This window comes from Mauremys mutica, chromosome 6, assembly GCF_020497125.1.
Source record: "Mauremys mutica isolate MM-2020 ecotype Southern chromosome 6, ASM2049712v1, whole genome shotgun sequence".
Lineage (NCBI taxonomy): Eukaryota > Metazoa > Chordata > Testudines > Geoemydidae > Mauremys > Mauremys mutica.
In genome coordinates this window covers 117,133,716-117,152,164 of record NC_059077.1, presented here as the reverse complement: position 1 = coordinate 117,152,164, position 18,449 = coordinate 117,133,716, and the positions used below count along the sequence as shown (strand labels likewise).

At 44.5% G+C, this 18,449-nt stretch overlaps 1 protein-coding gene across 2 annotated transcripts in view; it reads left to right on the top strand.

The window, feature by feature from the left end:
* Positions 1 to 1,002: 1,002 nt before the first annotated feature.
* Positions 1,003 to 18,449, top strand: part of GRIN3A (glutamate ionotropic receptor NMDA type subunit 3A) — a 98,692-nt gene continuing 81,245 nt past the window's right edge. The window contains exons 1-2 of one of the 2 annotated variants that reach the window (XM_045022197.1): positions 1,003 to 1,121; positions 1,811 to 2,000. In XM_045022197.1, coding sequence (XP_044878132.1) covers positions 1,084 to 1,121; positions 1,811 to 2,000 — 228 coding nt within the window. In that variant the 5' untranslated portion in view covers positions 1,003 to 1,083. Of the gene's footprint in view, positions 1,122 to 1,218; positions 2,001 to 18,449 lie in introns of those variants that run through there. The other variant, XM_045022196.1, reaches the window with a different exon arrangement.

Sequence of the window (18,449 nt, the reverse complement as noted above, 5' to 3'; positions counted from 1 at the left end):
AGAAGGGAAGGATCTGGAGCTCTATCGCTGCTATTTACCGCTCAGAAACATTAGCTCTATAGTGAGCCAATGGAACCATGATTGAGAAACTCACAACTAGCACCCCAAAGACCGGGTGGCCTGAATGTATGAAATTGCAACCGCAGAGGATGACGTGGGCCAATCCTGGCGCTTGTGTAGACGCTGCCTCTGGGGACTGTTGTCCAGATCCATGCAGGGAGCTTGCTGTGCGTGTCAGTAAAGGCGGTATCAAGCAGGCGCACCGGAGCCTAGGACGGGGGACCCTGGCTGTCCACGTGGCCGTATACAAAAGCGCCCAGGTTACAAAACGAGCGTGGGGCTAGAACTGTTTAGACCGGAGCTATAACTAGCCCTTGTCTGCCAATCGGACTCTTCCCGCTAGTTTTGTGCCCCGTGTTCCCCCAGGGCGCTGGCGGGGAGCTGCCCAGGCGGGCTCTAGGCTCTGCCCGGGGGGCGCTGGGGCGCAGGGACTGCGGGCGGAGCGCTCCGGCTCCCGGCGCGGCAGGAGGGGACTTTCCCCGGCGCTGGGGCTGCCCGCTGGCGTTGGGAGAGCGCCTTTCGGTGGGAGTGTAGCGCAGCCCAGCGACGGGCCGGCGCCATCCAGCAGCTCGGCAACTTTGTCGCCTGGGAGCCAGCCCCCCAGCTCGGTGCGCCGGCGGGGGCAGGAGAGAAGGGACGCGGGAGAAGCGAGGGCAGAAGAGCCGGAGGAAGGGCGCAGGCTGGGCGCCTCCCCGAGCGGAGATGTGGGGCTGGGCTCCCCGGGGAGGGATCTCCTAGCCACCGCGGAGCGATGCTCCGGGCGCCTGGCGCGGCTGCTCTCCGTGTCTCTCCCTGCGCTGGCGCTTTGCCGAGCGGACGGGGCTCCCTGGCCCGCCGCCTGCCCTGGGAGCCTCGGGGGAGGCGGGGGGTGGGTGGGTATTTGGGGGTGGGGGTAGGCGATCCATGCTGCTCAGCGAGGCGCTGGGGAAGGAGGGTCCCCCTGGCTGCCACCCGCTGGGGCTGATGTCTGGCGCCGGAGCCCCAGGGCGCCCGGAGTGACGGGAGCTGCTGGCCACCGCTCCCATGGCCGGGGAGCTGCTCCAGGCTTTGGCTGCTGGGCGGTGAGAGGCGCGCCAGGGATCGGGGGAGGAGGAGGAGGCTGAGCGGGGAGGGGGAAGGGGGCCGGTCGCTTCTCCCGGCTCCCCGGCCGCTGGCTGTCAGTGATGTGGAGACTGGGTTTGTGGTGGCTCCTGAGCAGAGTCTGTCTGCTGCTGCTGCCGCCCTGCGCCCTGGTGCTGGCCCGGGTGCCCGGCTCCTCCTCCCACCCGCAGCCCTGCCAGATCCTCAAGCGGATCGGGCACACGGTGAGGATCGGGGCGGCCCACCTGCAGCCCTGGGCGGCCACCTCCCGGAGCCACCGCGGCTGGAGCTGGGGGGCGCGCCATGGCGCCCAGCTGGGAGGCGCGCCGGAGTCCGCTCCCGGGGCGCAGGGGGAAGGGAGCCGGGGGAGCAAAGCGGGACGAAGTGCGCACAAAGCAGCGCAAACTCCCAGGGCGAGCGGCTGGCAGGGCGCCGGGATCCAGAGGCAGCGGATCGGGGACAGGGCGCAGCTGGGCACCGGGAACCCGACTGGCAACGCGAGCGGAGACCAGGAGCTGCTGCTGCTGCGGCCCAGGGACGCGCTGCTCTCGGGGGTGGAGAACCTGAACCGCGTGAGCGGGCTGCTGCCTTACAACCTGTCCCTGGAGGTGGTGATGGCCATCGAGGCCGGGCTGGGCGACCTGCCGCTCTTGCCTTTCTCTTCCCCCAGCTCCTCCTGGAGCAGCGACCCGCTCTCCTTCCTGCAGAGCCTCTGCCACACCGTGGTGGTGCAGGGGGTCTCCGCCGTCCTCGCCTTCCCGCAGAGCACGGGGGAGATGCTGGAGCTGGAGTTCGTCTCCTCGGCCCTGCGCCTCCCGGTGATCAGCATCGTGCTCCGGGAGTTCCCGAGGGAGAGCCAGGTAAGGGCCCCGGGGCGGCGCGTTGGGGATGGGGACAGGGGCAGTGTGTGTGGGGGGGGGGTCCACTGTGAATCGAGCAGGGGATAGGGCAGCTCGCCCTGCCCCCGACAAAGTATAACTATCCAGCGCCTCACTCCCGGGGTGTCCCGCAGAGCCGCGGGGCGTGGGCGGGTCCCGTATCCCAGGGGTCCGGAGTGAGCGGGCGCAGTGGCTCCTCACTTCAGCACCACGGACAACGACGCACCGAAACGGCTGGCTCAGGCTAGCGGGGGGGACGCCGGCCAAACTGCTGCTGCAACCTGCTCTGTAAATACCCCGGTGCGGGGCAGCCCCTGTCACTCAGCGGCTTCACGAAACAGGGGGGCCCACTTTCTAAAATAACGTTTCCCAGCAGGGTGCTCGTCTGAGGGGCAGCTTGTTTTTCCCCATGAAGGGACTATACATAGTTGGCAATTTCAAAACATGCAACATCAGTAGTCTCTCTTTCTCTCTCTCTCTCTCTCTCTATATATATATATGTTGTAGGCGAAGCAGCAGCCACCCCTAGATTAAGGTTGCCTAACATTTTTGTAGCACGCTAGACTTCCTTCCAGCAGGCAGGCACAGTGCTCTTTCTATTCAATTTGTTCCTGAAGAACATTTCCTACTGTTCTGTTCCATCACAAAACCAAACAAAGTTACCAATATAAAATATGCAGCAGAGGCCCTCAGATTTGTTAGGTATCTATCTCAGGCTGCCTGGCTTCGATGTTTGGATTCCTAATGTATCTTGGAGTGGGTTGGTAGCCATGAAATGTACTGACAAATGCAGAACACAAGTTCTAAAACACCTTATTTTCCACCTCAAGGCAGACCTTTGTATTGCTGTTGGAGGCCCATTTAACAACCGAAGTGTAGGGAAGCAGACTTTAACTGAAAGGAAAGCGGACGGTGGTGCCCTTCAAGTGGATCTTATCCCATCAAGAGCCAATATAGGAGAGTAAAGGGTTAAAAAGTCAAATATAGTAGAGTGAAAAGGGAGAAGCCGCTCCAAAATTGAACTGGTTAATCACAAATATTGGCATTAGAATGATAAAGGTAGAGACCATGTATAGTATGCCCATGCCCAGAGCACTCTGTGATGCTGTGGAATTCTCCCAACAGGAATTAGGGAACTCGGTGGTTTCAGAAATTTCATCATGTGCCTCTAGTTGCATATTTGAATGACTAAATACCTTTAAAAAATCTGACCTTTTGTCAAATTCTACATTCCTGGAGCTACTATCACAACAACAGAACATGGCACCCTATTCATTGCATCAGAAGAAGTCATTTAGATTGAAAACTTAGAATTATCCCCCACCACACACAATGCTATATAGAGTAAAACATGCCATTCTTGTCCAGCTTTCTATTCTCTATGCAATATCTAATGACTAATGTATTCTGATAATAAATCTAAACATAATTATTACCAAGAAACACTGTTTACTTCATGAAGTTCTCCCTAAATAGTAATCGTAATATTATCAGGAAACTGTAGCAATTTACAGATATCATTGGGCAAAACAGATCCGGATTTATTTCATTTTAATATCAGTGCAAATCGCACTGAAGTTTTGACAGGCCATTAATTTGCAGGCAGAAGTTCTTGACCAAAGATACCAAGAAACTGAGTCTTGGATAGCATTCTTCTATGCAATATTACGTGGAATGTTTACATACACCGACAAAATAGTTTACCTTCCAATCCCAAGATTTCTGATTGCCATTCACCAACTTTTCCAGGGAGATGACTCATAAGCATATGGTCGAAAATGAAATCATTCTACAAAACTGAGTCAGTGGTATGGAGAGAGTATGGATATAGGTAGTGTTGTTGGAAGTATGTGTGAGGAGGTTGACTATTTTTGTAGCCATCTTCTCTAAATTTTCATACTGAAAAAGTTTGTTTTAAGGGTGAACTACAAATGAAGCATCAGCTGTTCAGTTTTACCAAGATTTATTATTAAAAAGAAACCTCACAAAACCATGCAGTGCAGTAAAACAAACAGCTACAGAGCTTCACAGGGAGTTCTGTGTGGAGATGACACTCTCAGAGATGGATATAGCAGGAGGGGACAAGGAGACATTATGCCTTTCTGGTTATTCTGTTATTCTGGTTCTGTGCTCCAGCAGGTTTCTCTAGTATCTGATATCAAGGCATGGGATATTTTGGGGCACCACTGGGCAGTGGGAACCAGCTGATTGTGGCTTTGGGGCATCAAAAAGGAAAATAAAGATACATTTTTAGATTAAATGGCGAATCCCTGCTAAAATGGCAAATTTGGGCGTACAGCAGGTGCTGCTGCTGCAGCAAATGGAATTTTCACATTTAATTTGCAGTTCAGTTGTAAAATCAAGCTTACGATTAGAAAAGGCTTTGTAGTGTCAACGGATACTGAGTGCCAAATGGCATGACCTTACTGGGTATGTGGTACCTTCAGAAGTGATATTGACCCACAAGTCCCAAGCAAGTCTGAGTGCTTGTGAGTAGGCAGGCATTTGGGGAAGTGGGCATAGAGAGAAGGCAGTCTTCTGTCATATATAATAATCAAGGAGATGTTTCCAAAACAGAAGTCATTGTTGGCAAAGTAGTAATGCCGTTACAATATTTGATCGTTTAAAAACTACATCATCATCCTAAATTTGTTTGAATCCAAATACTTAAGTTTATAAAGGCTCTCTCAATACCATACAAAGCTTACACTATTTCATTTGCTTTAATGTTCATTTTCTCCCATCCCACACAGTTTAATATTAAAATGTTATGAAGCGTGCCTGTTGTAGACTGAGAGATATGAAGGAGCCTCTTTAAAGGGGGGCTTTTGATTGACCTCCAGCTTCACATGCAAAGGGGCGTTCAGCTGATTCTTGCTTTCATCCAACTCCTGCTGAGTTATTCTGGTTCAGGACTACTTCCTACATGTACACTATTAGCACTATGGGGCCTGATTCTCATTTAAGCTAAGGTCTCTTTAAGCATCCAGAGTAGTGTTAAAGGCCAAAGTAACCAAGAATCAGGCCCTGTCTGGACAGCAACCTGAGAATTTTTAATCCATCCGAATGCGAACTTTGAAGGCACAACAGGCATTTTGGTCATACAAATGTTGTTTTGTATCTTTCCTGTGTTAGGCGGAAGCTCTTGGTTGTGCAATTGTCTACCATTAAAAGTAGGAATATGTGTATGTGCTCTCCTGTGTTTACTGCTTCAGAACCAAAGCCTCCTCATAAGCTCAGGGTTAGATCCCTATCATTTTCCTTCAACATTACAAATGTGTTCCCCAGAAACAGTGTGATTCTTGTTTTTACAATGTGCACATTCTGCATAGGGATGTGTGCAGTACCAGCTATAGGACTGCTAGAATTTCCACAGTCCACTGTATTTACAACTACAGTCCCACTGTCTATAACCTTTAAGTCCATAAAGGAAGGGACACCCAATGGAATGGTGTCCTTGTTTGTACAGTGTTTTTTTTCAGTAGGTGATTGGACAGCCCTTGTTTAGAGACTAGGAAACTAATATTGGCATCAGTTTGGGAAGTAATATTTGTTCCTTCTATAGTTTTAGCTCTTTGGTTTCCTTGCTTAATGCATTGACTCCAAGTGTAATTTTATATATTATTACACACCTCATCTAACTGGAAATCCTCCTCCTCACAGTGTGACCTACAGATCAGCAGATTCAAGAGCCTATTTAAATCATTTATTTGGCATTTCAGCCTTGTACGTGACATGGGGTGGTTTGACTCACCATATTCCCTGTGTCAATAGGCTTTGTACTAGTAGAAGAATTGGATGATGGATGGAAAATATTGCATGATTTCCTGTGTGTAGTCTATGACTTCAGTTCATCCAGACTGAAGAGAATCCTTTTTCAGAATCAACAAGCACTGTCGCTAAATTTCTAAATAAACATTTCAAAATGAAAAGTCAAAATGTTTCATTTCAAACATGTCAAAACAAACCGACTTCTGAATTTTTTCCCTCCCATATTTTATTTCACTGAAATGATTCACTCAATTGGACCCCAAATTCACAAATAGTTTCATTCAACCAAAAAAAATCCATTCTTTTGTCAAACTAGTTGCTGAAAAAAACAATGCCCATCTCTAAGTGTAAGGGACTTTTGTCATTGAATATATACAGATTAATTGTCCAAAAGGCCAACTCATGCTCATGTCTGCCTCTCTCTGTAGGTATATGTGGATAGCATATTACTAACTGTTGAATGGAAAAGATAGAATTATCAATAATAGTGCAGACATTCAGTAAATATTTCTGTTTTGAATTTGGAGAATAAAAACAGATAATTTAGTCATGTCATACGATGATGAGAACATGCTTTCCATTCCACTAGTATCGTGGGACAATGTTAAATGGCAGCTACTCAAGTCAGACATGTTAAACCAACAGGTCCAGATAATTTGCATCCAAGAGTTTTAAAAGAGCTGGCTGATGAGCTCACTGGACTGTTAATTTTGATTTTCAATAAGTCTTGGAACTTTGGGAAGTTCCAGAAACCTAGAAGAAAGTTAATATTGTACCAATATTTTAAAACGGTAAACAGGATGACTCGGGTAATTATAGGCCTGTCAATCTGACATCAATCCTGGGCAAAATAATGGGGGGAGGGGTGTCACCAGGAGACTGCCACTGCACCCCACCTCCAAGCATGCACTGCTATGCCCAGTCCCAGTCAAGGTGGTTTATTCGTTTATAGCAAAGTTTAACAAGCAAACAGAATGTAGCCTTAAGTCAATACCTGACCCCCAGGCTTCAGGGCCACCCCTCCCAGGGATCTCTGGCTTTCCAGCTCCTGGCAGCTTCCTTGCCTCCTCCAGCTCTGCTCCCTTCTTGGAGTCACAGCACTTGGTCCGGGGACCCACCACAGTAGTTAGCCATACTCCAGTGTGGCCTCTGCTGACCAGGGCTAAGCCGGTATCAGTCCTTCCTTTCAGGGCTCCACTTGCCTAGGTCTCTCCTCCCAGTTGCCTATGAGCAGCTCTTTATAGACCCAGGTGTATCTGAGCCCTCTTTTAATTGGCTGGATTGGGCTCAGCCCATCCACAGAGACCAGCTCCCCTGTGACAGGTGGATATGGGACTTTATTAATAAAGAATTAAAGGAGGATGATATAATTAATGTCCAACAACATGGGTTTATGGAAAATAGAGCCTGTCAATCTAACTTGAGATCCATTTTTTTATGAGACTACAAGGTTGATTGACAAAGATAATAGTATTGATGTAATACCGGTAGATTTCTGTAAGGCATTTCACTTTACGCTCAACATTGTGATTCAAATACTAGAATGATATAAAATTAAGATGTTTTCTTGGACTAACTTCTGTTGGTGAGAGAGACAAGCTTTCAAGTTTACACAGAGCTTTCTGTGTAACCTCAAAAGTTTGCCTCTCATATCAATAGAAGTTGGTCCACTAAAAGATATTACCTCATCCACCTTGTCTCTCTAATATTCTGGGACCAACATGGCTACAAAAAACATAAAATTAACATGGCACATATTAAGTGGATAAAAAGCTGACTAATTGATAGGTCTCAAAATGTAACTGTAAACAGAGAACAATCATCAAGCAGGTGTGTTTCTAGTGGGGTCCCACAGGGATCGGTTCTTGTCCCTATGCTATTTAACATTTTTATCAATGACCTGGAAAAATACCCACAAAATTACCACTGGTAAAGTTTGCAGATGACACAAAAATTGGGGGAGTGGTAAATAATGAAGAGCACAGATCGCTGACACAGATTGATCTGGATCTCTTGGTAAACAAACAATATGCATTTTAACGTGGCTACATGGGAACAAAGAATGTAGGACACACTTACACAATGAGGGACTCTATTCTGGGGAGCAGTGACTGAAAAAGATTTGGGGTTCATGGTGACAGTCAGCTTAACAAGAGCTCCCAGTATGATACCTTAGCCAAAAGGACTAATGTGATCCTTGGATACATGAACAGGAGAATCTTGTTGTTTTACCTCGTAATTTGGCACTGACTTGACTGCTGCTAGAATACCGTGTCCAGTTCTGGTGTATACAATTCAAGAAGGATGTTGATAAACTTGAGTGCTTTCAAAGAAGAGCCACGAAGATATTTAACAGATTAGAAAATATGCCTTATAGTGACTTAGCTCCTTGAGTCTATTTAGTTTAACAAAGAGAAGGTTAAGTGGTGACTTGATTACTGTTTAAGTAGCTACATAGGGAACACATTTTTGATAATGGGTTCTTCAATCTAGCAGAGAAAAGTACAGCATGAGCCAGTGGCTGAAAGCTGAAGCTAGACAAATTCAGACTGGAACTAAAACAAAATTGTAACAGTGAGGATAATTAACCATTGAAACAAGCTACCAAAGTCATGGTGGATTTTTCATCACTGACAATTTTTAAATCAAGATTGGGTGTTTTTTCTAGAAGATCTGCTCTATAATTATTTTAGTGAATTTCTATGGCCTGTATTATACAAGAGATCAGACTAAATGATCACATTGGCCTTGGAATCTATTAATCTAAACCGTATATTGGTAAATGCACGCCTGTGCAAAATGTGAAAGTGCACGTTCCAACAGGTTGAAAGATGATGCTGAACTTTTTGATGTGTTCCCCTGTATTTGCTTCATTGACTCTCACTTGAAATGAATTACCAGCTTTGAAATGTTGAGGGGGATGGTAAGTGAAGAACAGTTCCAGCAGCCACCTGGAAGGTTTCCATTTGGCATTGCACTGGAAAGATTTGATCTGCAGCGTGCTGGCTAATTAACTTTTATCTAAAAGGTTTCAGTCACCTGATTCTCAATGGCTGCAGTCAGCAGACGGGGGGCTGGGGGAAAAGGCACAGGTGCACCATCAGCCACTGCTAGCGAGTAGTAAACAGGGAAATTACTATGAGCGGCTGATCATTATGATGTGGGATAAATCAAATGTCAGGACATTCAGAAGTGGGCATTGCTTCCCCTTTCTCACCCATGTATTTTATAATCATGGCTGTTTCTTACCAGCTTTCATCTGTGATGATAGTTTCTGAAGCTGCTTGAAAAATATTTAGGATGCATTATACAGGGTATGAATATGCTGCACAAGCACATTTCCCTAAAGGCCAGCTCTTGACTCATTTAAGGAAGAGAGAGACATCATTGCCCACGGCTTTGTATCTTAATACGGACTCAAAAAAGATAGATTTTCAAGAGTAAACAAGTGTTTTTATTTAAAAGTGGAATCTCATTTATAAGAAGATAACGCTATAGGATGCAGCAATTAATAGCCAGAGGGATCAGCTATCTTTTGCATGCAGACTCTTTCAGTCATGCTGTTGAAAACAGTTGCATCCCCTCATTTTAACGGCCTATTTACTCAAACAGATTTTTCATCTGGTTTGCAAAAATCGGTATTATTTTGGCTCAATTCAAAGTTTGCTGATTTTCCAGTGGGGATTTTACATGAAAGCATAAACTATTTATCATTTCTTCTGAGCTTGTGAACTTCACTAATATTTATGAGTGAAAAGCTCACCATAGGAAACCATATGTTTATCAGGCTCTTTACTGTATTGAGTACATAAACTTAGTTACATAGGAAAGATAAATATAAACCTGGACGTGTTGCTGTCAACTAAGTGTCACTCTCTTTAGAAATTATATTGCAATTATCTTAGGTATAATTTATCTTTTCTTTTCCATTAATACTGGGAAGTTAATTTTTACTACAATATTGGAAGGGAAATAAAGTGAAACAAAGCTTTTTCTTTCAATGTCCTCATTTTAAATGGCTTACAATGATGAGAATGACATTAAAACGAACATCTTACAAGTGAATTAATAGACACCATTAACTGTCTTAAGGGCAGTAGAAATAATTAATTAATATTAGACAAAACCACATGTATTTTTAATGCCAGAATCTTAAAACTTGCACAATGGTAGCAAGTATACCCAGCAATTTATTGTTATTCCCTGGAGTTTGGGTGGGGGGAGAGGAGAATTTGCTTTGCTCGGGGATCATTTTTAACCTACGCTCTATTTTCCCAGCCATTTGACAACTCACACATGAAATGCATCATCCCTCAGTGATGATTAAGGATGCTATCTTGCCCTCAGCCCATATCTGGAATTCCTGCTAATGTCAGTGGGACTCTGGTGCCATAAATGATGGTAACACTATGGTCCCAAGATTTGTTTCTCTCTATTTTGTGAAGCTATTTATGCAGTCTCCTGTGCAGATAAATGATCTGTTGCGGTTCTGGGTTATTTTCCAACCATATGGAGGAACAGATCATGCAGTCCTTGCTCATGCAAAACTCCCACTGGCATAATGAAATTGCAGCTTTCTAGCACTTTCCTTCTTTAAAGATTCTAGTGCTAGTCGTCCTTGAGGGACACAGGATACTGAGCTAGGCAGGCTGTGGTCTGGTACGGTACGTCAGTTCACATGTTTTCTCTCAACAACGGATGCAAGGCCAAGGCCAAAATTGGCTGAGTAATCCATGCCACATAGCCACAGTTGGTTTTCAAATCCATTAGCAGAGAAGAGGTCAGTATTTAAATAAGATTCTTTCAGCAGTCTCCTTAGTTCTTGAAACTTAAGCCATTTACATTTTTTCAAAGTGAAATTTAAAAATCAAAATGCAGCATTTATGTTTGTTCTTCAGAGATTTACAGGAGAAAAAACTCCTCTTTTAAATAATCAGTTCATTAAGTGCTCTGATGTGAACAGTAGCTACACACTAGTCCCACAAATAGCCTGTCACACTTTATAATGCTCTCTGGCATCCTCTGATTAAAGACCTTGCAGTGGCAGCAAAGCCAAAACTGTCATTTATTCAATCATCTCTGGGACCACTTTTTTATCAGTATGAATTATTTGCTTGGTATTGGGTACTTACATGCCTGCTAAAGTAATTAGTGTTGTGCTTTCATCCAATTATACCCATAAGATCTCTTTAGTGAATGTAATCCTTCACACAATATTTATTACATTCTCACTATGCTGCATTTTATTCCATGTTATCTTTCACCATGCAAATATTAAATTGTTCAGTTATGAACTGCTAATGGGAAAGGATTCACTCCCTAAATACATATTTATATGGCATTAAAAAACAAGCCTGGGGATCATCAGGAGCCAAGAAGTTGTACAATCATGACCCTTTGTATCCGTGTGATTTTATTTTGTTGTTCTCTTCCCTTCTGTTTGTTACACTCACTCATTCCATCTTGTCACAGTTTAGACTGTAAAGTCTCCAGGGTAGGGACGGTCTTTATCTTTGTGTTTATACGGTGTCTGGTTCAATGGATCACAGTCCTCATAAAAACCTCTAGGAACTACTGTAATATTTATATAATAATAATTAATTAACAAGACCTGATTTTCAAAGTCCTCAGCACCCACAACTGAGATCAGATTTTCAAAAAAGCACTTAGGCACTAAAATAAGCCAAATTTTAGTACCAATGAGACAGAATGTCATGTCTTCCCCCAACGTATCAACAATGCATACATAATAGATGTGTAGTTATTTGCAAGTGAGGTGTCATCTTTGGGTATTTAGAACTTGCGCAATATTTCTTTCTACAAGCGCAAACTGCAAATTGATATCCATGGTGCAACCAATGCAAAGTGGGTGCTTATCATGAAATAGATATGTGGATTGTTCAAGAATTGGACAGAGTTGCCCAAATCATATTACTCTTGTGATCATTTCCAGCAGCACATGTTAAAAGAAGAGTAAGCAAAGAATTCACAATGAATAATTTACCCAGTAATTGTAGCCAGTTTTTCTGTGTGCAAAATATCTGAACTATTTAACTTTATGGAATGATCACAAACAGTTCTCTGCAAGAATAGACAACAGCCCTAACCCATAGCCCATTGAAGACAACAGGAGTCTTTCCATTTACTTCACTGGGTTTTAGATTGGGCCCTATTTGAGATGTGTTGGTTATTTGGTTGGTCAGATAAGTCACCTGATATAGTTTCTGTTCTCTGATTGGATGAGTGCAAGGACTTTGGGAATACATGCATCTAAAATTTGGTTTGTGAATACATGCACACTCTACATTGAAATTCGCTTTCTGTGAACATCTGTCCTAGTTAAACTTGACTGCCCAAATGTTTGTGGAAAGCAAACAAACAGGTACAAGCACGGCTGAAGTGAATTCATTTAAACATTGAAATGAATATTTGCTGTTTGATTGTTGATGTATTTACCAGAATAAATGAATATATGCTGAAACTGTAAACCCTTTTGGGCAGAGACTGTCTTTTCATGGGCTTACAGTTGTTAGCATGTGTGGTCTGGAAGTATTACTTCAATACAAATAAATAATAATAGCAATGGTTTAATATATTATTCAACCTTAGGTTTGAATTTTGTCATTTACCATTTTCTCTACTTTAAAGCTACAAGAATTTTAATACAATTACTCTTTAAAAAAATAAACACTAACCCTTTGTCCATCCCATACGTCTTGATTCTAATCCTTTTATTCACGTAATTAAATCCAGGGTGATTGGAACTATTATAAATATCTTTTTGCAGATTGCACCATTGTCAGTTATAATCCCAGACTATACATTTAATAACTATTTGGGTAACTGGGAACTTGATTAAGGATGCGAGGAGGAGTAGAAAAGGAAATGCAAGGTGGTAATGGATACTTTTGAGGACTTGAAACAGAAGCTTTGTACAAACAAATAATATAGATCTAAAAGAATTGAGAAATGAGTGGGCCAACAATGGAGACAAAGGGTAGTCCAGCGATTAGTGCACCAGCCTAATGGTTGGCAGACCTGCAGTCAACTCCTTGCTCTGCCACAGACTTCCTCTGTGACCTTGGTCAAGGATTTTAATCTCTCTGTGCCTCGGTTCTTTGGGTGTTAAATGCAGATAATGCTGCCATACTTCCCAGGGGTGCCAAGAGGAAAAAAGACATTGTCGTGAGGTGCTCAGAGACTATGGTACTGAGACCATATAAGTACAAAAAACAGGAAGATCATCAATTTAAAGGCAGCCATTTCATTTTTGAAAATCTGCTTGTCACGGGGCAGGACTCACCCCTAGGGCACCTCCTGCTGATCATCCTGGGAATTAGCGTTTCCAGCCTCCGGAGCACCCTCTGCAGGCTGGTGTCCCGCTTACCACTGGGCCCAAGTCCCTCCTGGACCCCGGTGCCCCTTTCAAGCCAGGGTGCTGCCCCCGGCAGTACCCCCACAGATCTGGGTCTCCCCTCCCTGAGGAACCCCCAACCCTCTATCCCCACCTTGCCTCAGTCTATGGCTACTGCCAGTCTCGATCTAGCCCCCGTTCCCTGGGGCAGACTGCAGTGTAAATGCCACTCATTACCGGCAAGGGGGGTTTAGATCTGCTGCCTCTCCCTACCCTTGGGCTGCCCTCTGCAAGCCCAGTACCTTTCCGGCCTTTAACAAGGCCTGCAGCCTGGGGGGTTTCCAGGCTAGAGCTCCCCCAGCTCCTCTAGCCTTCCCCCAGCTCTGCTCCATGCTAGGTACCCTGCTCAGCTCCCCAGCAGCCAGGCCCTTCTCCCTCAGCAAGCCAGAGAGAGACTATCTGCTCCTGGTCCACTGCCTCTTATAAGGGCCAGCTGGGCTCAGTCTTTTCCCATCCCTCCCCAGCCACAGACCACCCCGCTACACTGCTGCAGAAACAGAAGATTAATCTTTTGGGGCAGGGATCATTGCCTAAATTTCTGTGTGACTAGGAGTTTTGGGTGCCTCATTTTGGGGGGCCCAACTTGAGACTCCTGAAAAGCCCTGATTTTCAGAGAGCAGATGCTCAGCAGTTTCTGAAAATCAGGCCCTTTTAGGGTGTTTCAAGTTGAGCTCCCAGTAACCACAGGCCTAAATTCACTCATCATGTTTGAAAATGTACGCCCATGTCTTTGTATCTGTGTGTCCACCACCTAGCACGACGTCGCCCTGATCCTGACTGGGTCCTTTGCATACTATGCCAATAATAATTTGCATTATTTATTACTACTACGACCTATTTCTTATCTGGTGCTTTTCCTCAGAAGATCTCAATGTGCTTCACAATCTTTAATGTATTTACCCTGACAAAACCACTGCAAGGAAGGGAGTTATTACTAAATATTTCATGTGGCGGAAGAAGCAGCAGAGAGTAAAAAGCCTTCCTGCGGCTATAATTCTATCTTTGTTCTCCCAGGCAGGATCCCAATTAATGTAAACAGGGATTCTGTGCATAAAGGGTGGAATATGAGTGGGCTTCCAAGGGAGATTGTGGAATGCCCATCATTGGAGATTCTTAAGAACAGGTTGGACAAACACCTGTCAGGGTGATCCAGGTTTACTTGGTTCTGCCTCAGTGAGGAGGCTGGGCCAGATGACTTCTCGAGGTCCCTTCTAGCCCATATATTTCTATGATTCCCTGATGCTTGGTCTAACTCTCTGTCTTCTTTTCAGCTCCACCAGCACCCATCCAGCTCTGCTGCCTAGGGTGGCAGGAAAGAAAGCTGAAAGCCCACAGGCAGGTCCTGTTACAATACCTAGTTCTGTGGGAGAACTTTTTGTGCTGCTATGGAGTGGAGAATGAGTCAAGCTGGAGGTAGGGCAGGGGTGGCAGATCCCTGACTATACCAGCTATTCCCTCAGAATGGAAATAGGTGTGAGCACAGTCAACACTGCGCACCCTGTGGCTGCAGTAGCAGCTGGAGCGTGGACCGGAGCCTTGTCTCCGCACGTTTTTGCATTGACTTAACCAAAGGGTGCATTTGTAATTGATTTCCTTCAACCAAAGCAAACCATTGTGGGGTCAGCACTCTCCCACTGATTTACACCTGGTGTACATCAAGTTTGTTTAAGCTAAAGTCCTCGCAGCACCAGGGGCAACCCTGGCATGAGCTTGCACCACTGCCTTCTCTGGCTGGTGACTAAATGTCCCAGTTTTGCCCACAGTTGGTGGCAGTAGATCAAACCATTCTGTTTATTAGTAGTAATGGTTTTAAGTGCATTAAGCAGAGCATTTTGTAGAATGCTTAAGTTCTCCCGCCAAGCTAGCTGGTAAAATGCTATCTAGAATTTGTTGCTGCAAGGCAGTGCTGCATACTCATTCTTTTTTCAACATCCAGGATGAGGTGAGGGATTGGGGACACTGCCAAATCTAACTTCCTTTCCTGGAAGACTGATGCAGAATGTCTTATTCAGCGGACAGAGGCATGAGTATGTGGAGGATCCAAATTGAAATTGGGAAAAGTGCCCAGGGAAATATATTTTTGTTTGTCTTCTGTATTGCAGTTTCTCCAACTCCTGAAGCAGTAATTTATCCAATAGAGGCAAATGTAGCTTGGCTCATAGGTTGCTGTCAAATTCATGGATATTGTTGCTCTGTCGTCCCTTTCTTTCAGTTGCCAGGGAGCAGAAGGTGCTTCTACACTCCACTTACAGCCAGCCAGTGAGTTAAAAAACTGTAAGATATTTTTGCGCATATAGGTTCTTAAGCTGGGTTCCTCATGATCCATTGTGATCGGAGTCATTGTTATTATTCATCATTTGTGAGAACCTAAGCAGCCACGATTCTTAATGAAAATGTTTGAGAGGCCTGATGTTTTCATAGATTTTGTTACAGACCCATTAAAACAAATTCTGGGATGCATTTTTTCATTATTTGTTATTCTCACCAAAAAAAAAAAAAAGTCATGCAGTCAAGGAGGAAAAAAAACCCTGATCGCATGTGACTTCCATGACCAGTCACGCATGACACAGAGAACAATAAATACTGAGCAGGTAATAAAACCTGTTTTGCAAACAATCCAGCAGCTGGCAATTATGTGTCAGAAATGCTTAGTGAATATTTATCAAAAATGAATACATTTGCATAAATCAGGAGAGTGTAAATCAGTGGGTGTAAATTAGCACGGCTCCACTGTCCTCAAGAGTTGGGGCCCAGATTTTACACTGCTGTGCATCCCGTGGTCATTTACACCAGTGCAAAGTGGGAATAAATCGTTGCCTTCCATATTGGATCATCAAAAAGAACAGGAGTCCTTGTGGCACCTTAGAGACTAACAAATTTATTTCAGCATAAGCTTTCGTGGGCTACAGCCCACTTCATCGGATGCAGCCCATGAAAGCTTATGCTCAAATAAATTTGTTAGTCTCTAAGGTGCCACAAGGACTCCTGTTCTTTTTGCGGATACAGACTAACACGGCTGCTACTCTGAAACCTGTCATATTGGATCATGTTTCACACCCTGCTTGCATTTATATTAATGACTACACAAGATGCAGGGCTACCGTGATCTGTTTACCAAAAATAGGCTAAAATTATCGCTGCTACTATTATTTCGTGTACTACTGTAGTGTTCAGAGACCCCAGTCATGATCCTAGGTCAGTTGAGTAAGGTGCTGTAGCGTTAGAGACGGTGCCCCTGCTTGGAAGAGTTTGTAATCTGAGAAGAAAAGCAACATGCAAAGTGTCTCCCCCTCTCATCCCAATCAAATTCTGTGTGTACAATTGCTATTTTTAAACTTTTCAGATTGATAATTATATAAATAATATTGACTTGCACTCAGTGTGCCTAAGCCTAGCCATTAAGTATTGGTTGATTGCCTGTAGGTGGTGCTAAACTTGTAATGAATATTTTTGGAAACCAAGGGCCAGATCCTCAGTTGGTGTAAATCATCATTGATCCATTAAAGTCAATGCCAAGGAACTGGTCCAAAGAGATTCTAACTATATTGATGAGCATGATGTAAGTACCTATCTGTACTGGCCTGAATGAGACTAGGTTAGACAGAAGGAAGGAAGGAAGGAAGGAAGTCAGTGGCCAAACTCATCCCTGGTGTACCTGCATTGATTCATTTGGCCCAGTGGTTTGAAAGTATTTTAATTCATTGTAGCCAGAGTTTAGCCAAATCAGACTTTGAAGCACCATTCGCTGAAAGGTTTTGTAACTAGACCAAATATCTCCTACAGCTTTCTTAACACAGCTTAAATAGTAATGCAATGACATGTATTGCAGGCATAATAATTTTTAGCATTTATAGTGTTTCACATGTACAAAGAGCTTTGCAATCATTAACTAATTATCACAGCATCCCTGTGAAGAAGGTACATATTATTGTTTTACATATAGGTAACTGAGGCACTGAGCCGCTAAGGGACTTACCAAAGGTCACACAGTGAGTCAGGGTCATCAGTGGAACTAGAACTGAAGAGTCCCTACCACTCATTCCCACGCTCACTTCATTAAAGCATGCCACCTATCTTTAACATCGTACCCACAAAATTAAGATTAAATCCTTAAAGGCATTAACTACTGGCAAATAAAGACTATCTCTTTTAACCTGCCATGGTAGTTCCTTTCCAGAGCGCCCTAATGCAATAGTAAATGCAGATTTTTGCATGGAAGGACATGCAGCGCAAAGGCCCGTATTTCCAGATCAGCTTGATTTTTCACCGTGAAGCCATCATTTACATGGTTACTGCTATTTGCTGGCTCAGGGGGGCGATAGCCGTAAAATACTGTGCAAGGGCAAAGATAGTTAATGAGATGTTGATATCGTGCCCAACACCAAAGGTTTTTGCCAATATGCACAACAGACAAAACTACTTTTACCCACAGGCAATTTTGTTTACCGGTATTGGCCTCCGAGACAGCTATCTATTTGTTTGACTAAATATGAATAAGTCTCCTGCACTTCGTCCCTCTTCCCTCCCCTCACTTTACCTGGGAAAGGAAAGCTAAAAGACTCTTTAATCTGAGCAGGAGCTTATTTTTGAGGAGGAAAAGCGTCACCTGGGAGTCCTCCCTTCCGACCTGTAGGAACGGCATTAAGGGGTGAATTTGAGGAGGGAGTAGGCCACAACCGTACCACAAAGGAGTCTGTCCACCACTGGCAATTTTTCACTATAGAAATTTCCACCTGGCTCTGTCTTGTTGGGGAGACAGGTCCTGGTAGGAAAAAGTCTGAGGCCATTTCCACTTCCTCCAGGGGCAGTTGCAGGAATAGAGTGCTAACGTCGTTGGGCCAGAACCAACATCCTGCTGCTGCTAGCACAAGCATCCTGCAAGTGGTCATGTCAGACATCATCACCGATGTCAGATGAGAGGATCCATGGCCCTATCCGTGTGGGCTATTGCCTTCCCGGAGTGCATTATGATGTGTTTACCTTTGATCAAAAACAGGTGTCATGTAAAACATACCCGGGGCTAGATCCTCAGCAGGTGTCAATCAGCAAGGACTGGGGCCCAGATTCTACATTGCTATGCACCTCATGTGGTCATTTACACCAGTGCAAAGTGGGAATAAACCATTGCCATTCGTACTGGGTCATGTTTCACACCCCACTCACACTCTCTTCGCTTGATATTAATGACTACACAAGGTGCATGCGTGGCCCTTAAAGGAAGTAGAGATACCCATTGACACCAGCTA